Raw genomic sequence first — 3,928 nt, forward strand, 5'->3', positions numbered from 1 at the left:
GGTTTCGCTGGCACAGCCTCGCCCGACGCCGACCTTCGAGGCCGGGGAATGTCAGTCTCTGAGGCTCCTCAACCCTGAGGCTCCAAGGAAAATGCTGATTAATTATCACCAATTATCGTGGTGGCTGAAAGCATCCTGCTCTGATCTGACCTACGTGTTAAAAGCCATCTTACTTCCATCAACTCTGCTGCTGCAAAATACTCTGTGATGCCGGCAACGAAAGTACCAGGGAGAAGGATACAGCCCACGGAAGGATGCCTTTACCTTGAGCCGGTTATTTCCAAGATATTCCCCATCCATCTTCTTAATTGCTTTGCACACGCTTGCAATATCACAGTACTGCAGGAAGGCATACTGAGGAACACCGTTCACCTTCTTAATGTCGATATCCTGGGGAAAACCACAGAACAGAACAACTGGCAGTCAGCAACAGGCAGCAAAGGACACTGTCAGTTAGATCCAAGTGAATTTTTTTGAGAGATATACACAGAGCACAGCAAGAACTCTTCAATAGTTTCTTCGCAGAGAGGATTTAAACAATAGTAGCCAGTTAAAAACTTCACTGTTCTGCTGTATCTCACTCAACAGCAAACTCAAAGCCTTGGTGACTGGGCAAGTTCTTCATAATGCAGATTAAAGACCCTGCAGAAGCCTCCTCTGATCAACAAACAGTAGCTTTAGTTTCTAAATATTATGTCAAGAAGACACAACTCGGAATCAAATAAATACAGATTAAATTTTCACTCGCAAAGGCTCAAGAGAAAACAACCTGCTCTGATCCTCGTCTCCACACCATGAGGCGAGTACGGTTTCTTTTCCAAATAAAATCACCCATCCTGCTCCTAGAAACAGGGAGGGATGCTGGACTCATCTCTTGAACCATCCTGGCACTGATACGGCAAAGGCAAAAAAGATCCTCAACTTCTACCACTGATCCCAAACCTCTACAGGCCCATTCAAAAGCGCGTTTGGTCATGAGCAAGCTTAATAACAGCAGATTTTAATCAATCTTAAAAAGCCCAACAAGCTGGGAGCTGACAGTTGGTTAACATTCAAGCTCAGCGCTAGCACTGGCACATGTACCGAAAGCCTCTGAACAAATTCATGGTATTATGATTCATTCCGAGCTGAAAATAGAAGGCAGAGCGTTTCGGTTTATTTGTTTAAAATAGCAAGAGCTTCCTTTGTGAGCGACATGCCAACACCGACACACGGATTTAAACGCAAACGTTCCAACGTCCAGGACAGACTAATTTCATGGTTAATAAATTTCGGGACAAGGCAGCAGTTGGATACGGTCTCACCCAACAGCTCTTTATCTGGGAAAGGAGAAGTAAACAGGGAGATTTACACAACTATTAGACTTCTATAGCCCTGGCCTAACGATTTAAGTGGAATACTAATAGAAGACTGCAATTCCAGGAGTCTGGAGTAGCACTGCTGCAACCGTGGCAAATTATACTTGACCGCTCACCCCGGGCAAGCAATTCCTTCTGACAGGCAAATAAAATATCATTATTTTGCTCATTATCTGCCGGAAAGGTTATAAAGCTGCTCCCTTTTCCACCTGAGCTTTTCCGTTTTCACAGCAATTGTGCAAGGCAGCACTGCTGCTGAATTCTCCCCGACTAATAACATTGACAGGACAGCACTACTCCACAGAAAAGCAATTTATAAGACAGAGCACTACTACTGATAAGCATCTTTATCAGGACAGCTCTGCTGGCGTAACATTAGAAAAGGGTTTAAGCCGCAGACGCTGCGTGAATTCATAAATCAGCGCTGACGTCAAGGATACAGCGAAGGCTGGATGCACACGAGAGCTGCCAGACATCATAAAAATGTAAATTTTCTACTTGTCCACATGCTATAGGGAAGCACGTCTCTCCTTCTTCTTTGGGGGGAAGCACATGTGGGGTTCCTGGTGTGTGTGACCAACGCCACAACGGTTACAAGAACACCTCAGAGCAGAACGAGTAAGGCACAGGGTGCTTGTAAGCAACCAGCGAGCACAAAACCTGTCAGCACTGGAGCCCCGATTCTGCTAACTAAACTGTCTGTGGAGAGCTACTTTGCTTTTCTGGATGATTTCTCTTAAATGCAATCTCGACAAGACATTAGGAAGTGTAATGAGGAGAGGGGAGAGAGAGGACTGCTGCTCTGTCATGTTCAGAGACACCCGCTCAGCTGAAAGCCCAAATCCCACCCGTGTGATCCCCAACCCGCCCTCGGCGCCTCTCCCGCCTGGCTGTCAGACACACAGCAGCTGAACCCTTTGTTTCAGGAATCAGCGGAAAAGTGAGACTTGGCAGAGTTGTACTGATGCAGCGCAAAGATAATGCCAGGCGTGGTTACGCCCCAGCCACCTGGTTTGGCTTTTCCCAGCCGAGGACACATTCCTGGTACACGGTCTCGACTGCTAAGTTATCCCTCGACACCCGTGCGCCAAGATCCTACTCAAAACACAAAGAAAAGCTTTCAGGTGTATTTCCAGCAAGATGAATGACTCAGATTATTGTATAAAGACTGAATTACCCGTCATCGACACTACGCTCGTAGCGTTTTACCGTCTGTACAGAACAAACGGGCACCGACACCCTCCACAGCAGAGAGAATTCACGTACCACGATTCCACCAAAGCGCTGGAAGATGTTGCGAAGGTCATGGTAGGTGGTTGTTTTCTCCAGGTTGCCGATGAAGAGAGTTCTTGTCGCTTTCGGGTGAAATTCATCTATCCTTTCATCCAAAGGACGAAATTCATTCTCGCTTTCTGTTTCTAGAAGCAAAAGAGAGCAGGAAATCTGTAACGCCCCGAGGTGTTTTTCACGTGGGTTCGGTTCCTGCCGACGTGTTCGTTCAGATGAGCAGATCGGGTCTGAACAGAGCAGGCAAAAGCACACAGCACCGCACTCGTGAACTGTTATTTACGTGCCGTCTGAAATCTCTGCAGCACAGCACTGGGGCGGTGCTGAGGAATTTGAGCATCCTCGGGTCAAAGGTAGCTGCAGACTCCAAATGCTTCTCTAGAAATTCACTCTGAGCAATACCAATGCTTGAGTGTATGACTTCAAATAAGGCTTCCCTGTACTTGGAACAGCACATAAAGAAATCAGTTTCTAAGTGAGGAACTGAAGTACAGGCTGAGAAGTGAACCACGTGCTCAATGCTGTAGCTCTCACTGGTCAGTCATTCGGGCTACGCTGCCTTAGCCACAAAAATGCAGCCATCGTCAGCTTTTTTAATTAAAAGCAGAAACAACAAGGCTGTGAGGGCTCAGTGCTATGCTCACACCACCCCCTGGCTTCTGCTCCGCAGAGGCACGGGAGATGAGACAGTTCCTTCCAGCAGATCCCGCTGTTTCAGAGGATAGTGGGCTTCCTTCTCTGAGGTTTCACACTGGAACTCTCCCCCTGTTTGACCTAAGAGCATCCCCTCTTTTTGCTCTGGAATTTATTCTGGGGTATTTCCCAGTTTCTTTCAAGTACTGTTTCTGCAGAAAGGCAGTTGTAGGATTTCCTACTCCTACGCTGCCTCATTACAACAACACCAGATATGCCCAGAGCGTTCACGCATCCATCGCAAGAGCGCAGGGACCTTACCTGGTCCTATCCAGGCCGTGACTTCGATCTGCATGCCGAAAAAAAGCTTTCCTTTGGAGGCATTTAGTGCTTTTTCCTGGTCCTCCTGCTGTCGGAAGAACACCAGGCCATACCGTTCTTCAGAAGCCCCGTGAATCTGCACCGACGTCACCTTCCCGTACTTCTTGAATTCGTGGAAAAGTCCATCTTTAAGGCTTGTATCTAAAGCAACAAAAGAACATCAGAACTGTAAAAACCTATTTCCACCAATTTAAAAGCACTGCAGAATACACAAAACCTGATCTTCGTTTTGACACGCTATTTCACCCACTTCAGCCTGAATCTCGGCA

General features: G+C 47.0%; 1 protein-coding gene across 1 annotated transcript in view; it reads right to left on the reverse strand.

Annotated features, from left to right (window-relative positions):
• Positions 1 to 3,928, reverse strand: part of LOC104276047 (msx2-interacting protein-like) — a gene marked incomplete at its 3' end in the record, with an annotated part of 15,985 nt that overhangs the window by 10,853 nt on the left and 1,204 nt on the right. The window contains 3 exon segments of the mRNA XM_009872209.1: positions 265 to 390; positions 2,625 to 2,776; positions 3,600 to 3,800. Of these exon segments, the coding sequence (XP_009870511.1) occupies positions 265 to 390; positions 2,625 to 2,776; positions 3,600 to 3,633 (312 nt within the window).

This window comes from Apaloderma vittatum, unplaced genomic scaffold (assembly GCF_000703405.1).
Source record: "Apaloderma vittatum isolate BGI_N311 unplaced genomic scaffold, ASM70340v1 scaffold23816, whole genome shotgun sequence".
Classification (NCBI taxonomy): domain Eukaryota; kingdom Metazoa; phylum Chordata; class Aves; order Trogoniformes; family Trogonidae; genus Apaloderma; species Apaloderma vittatum.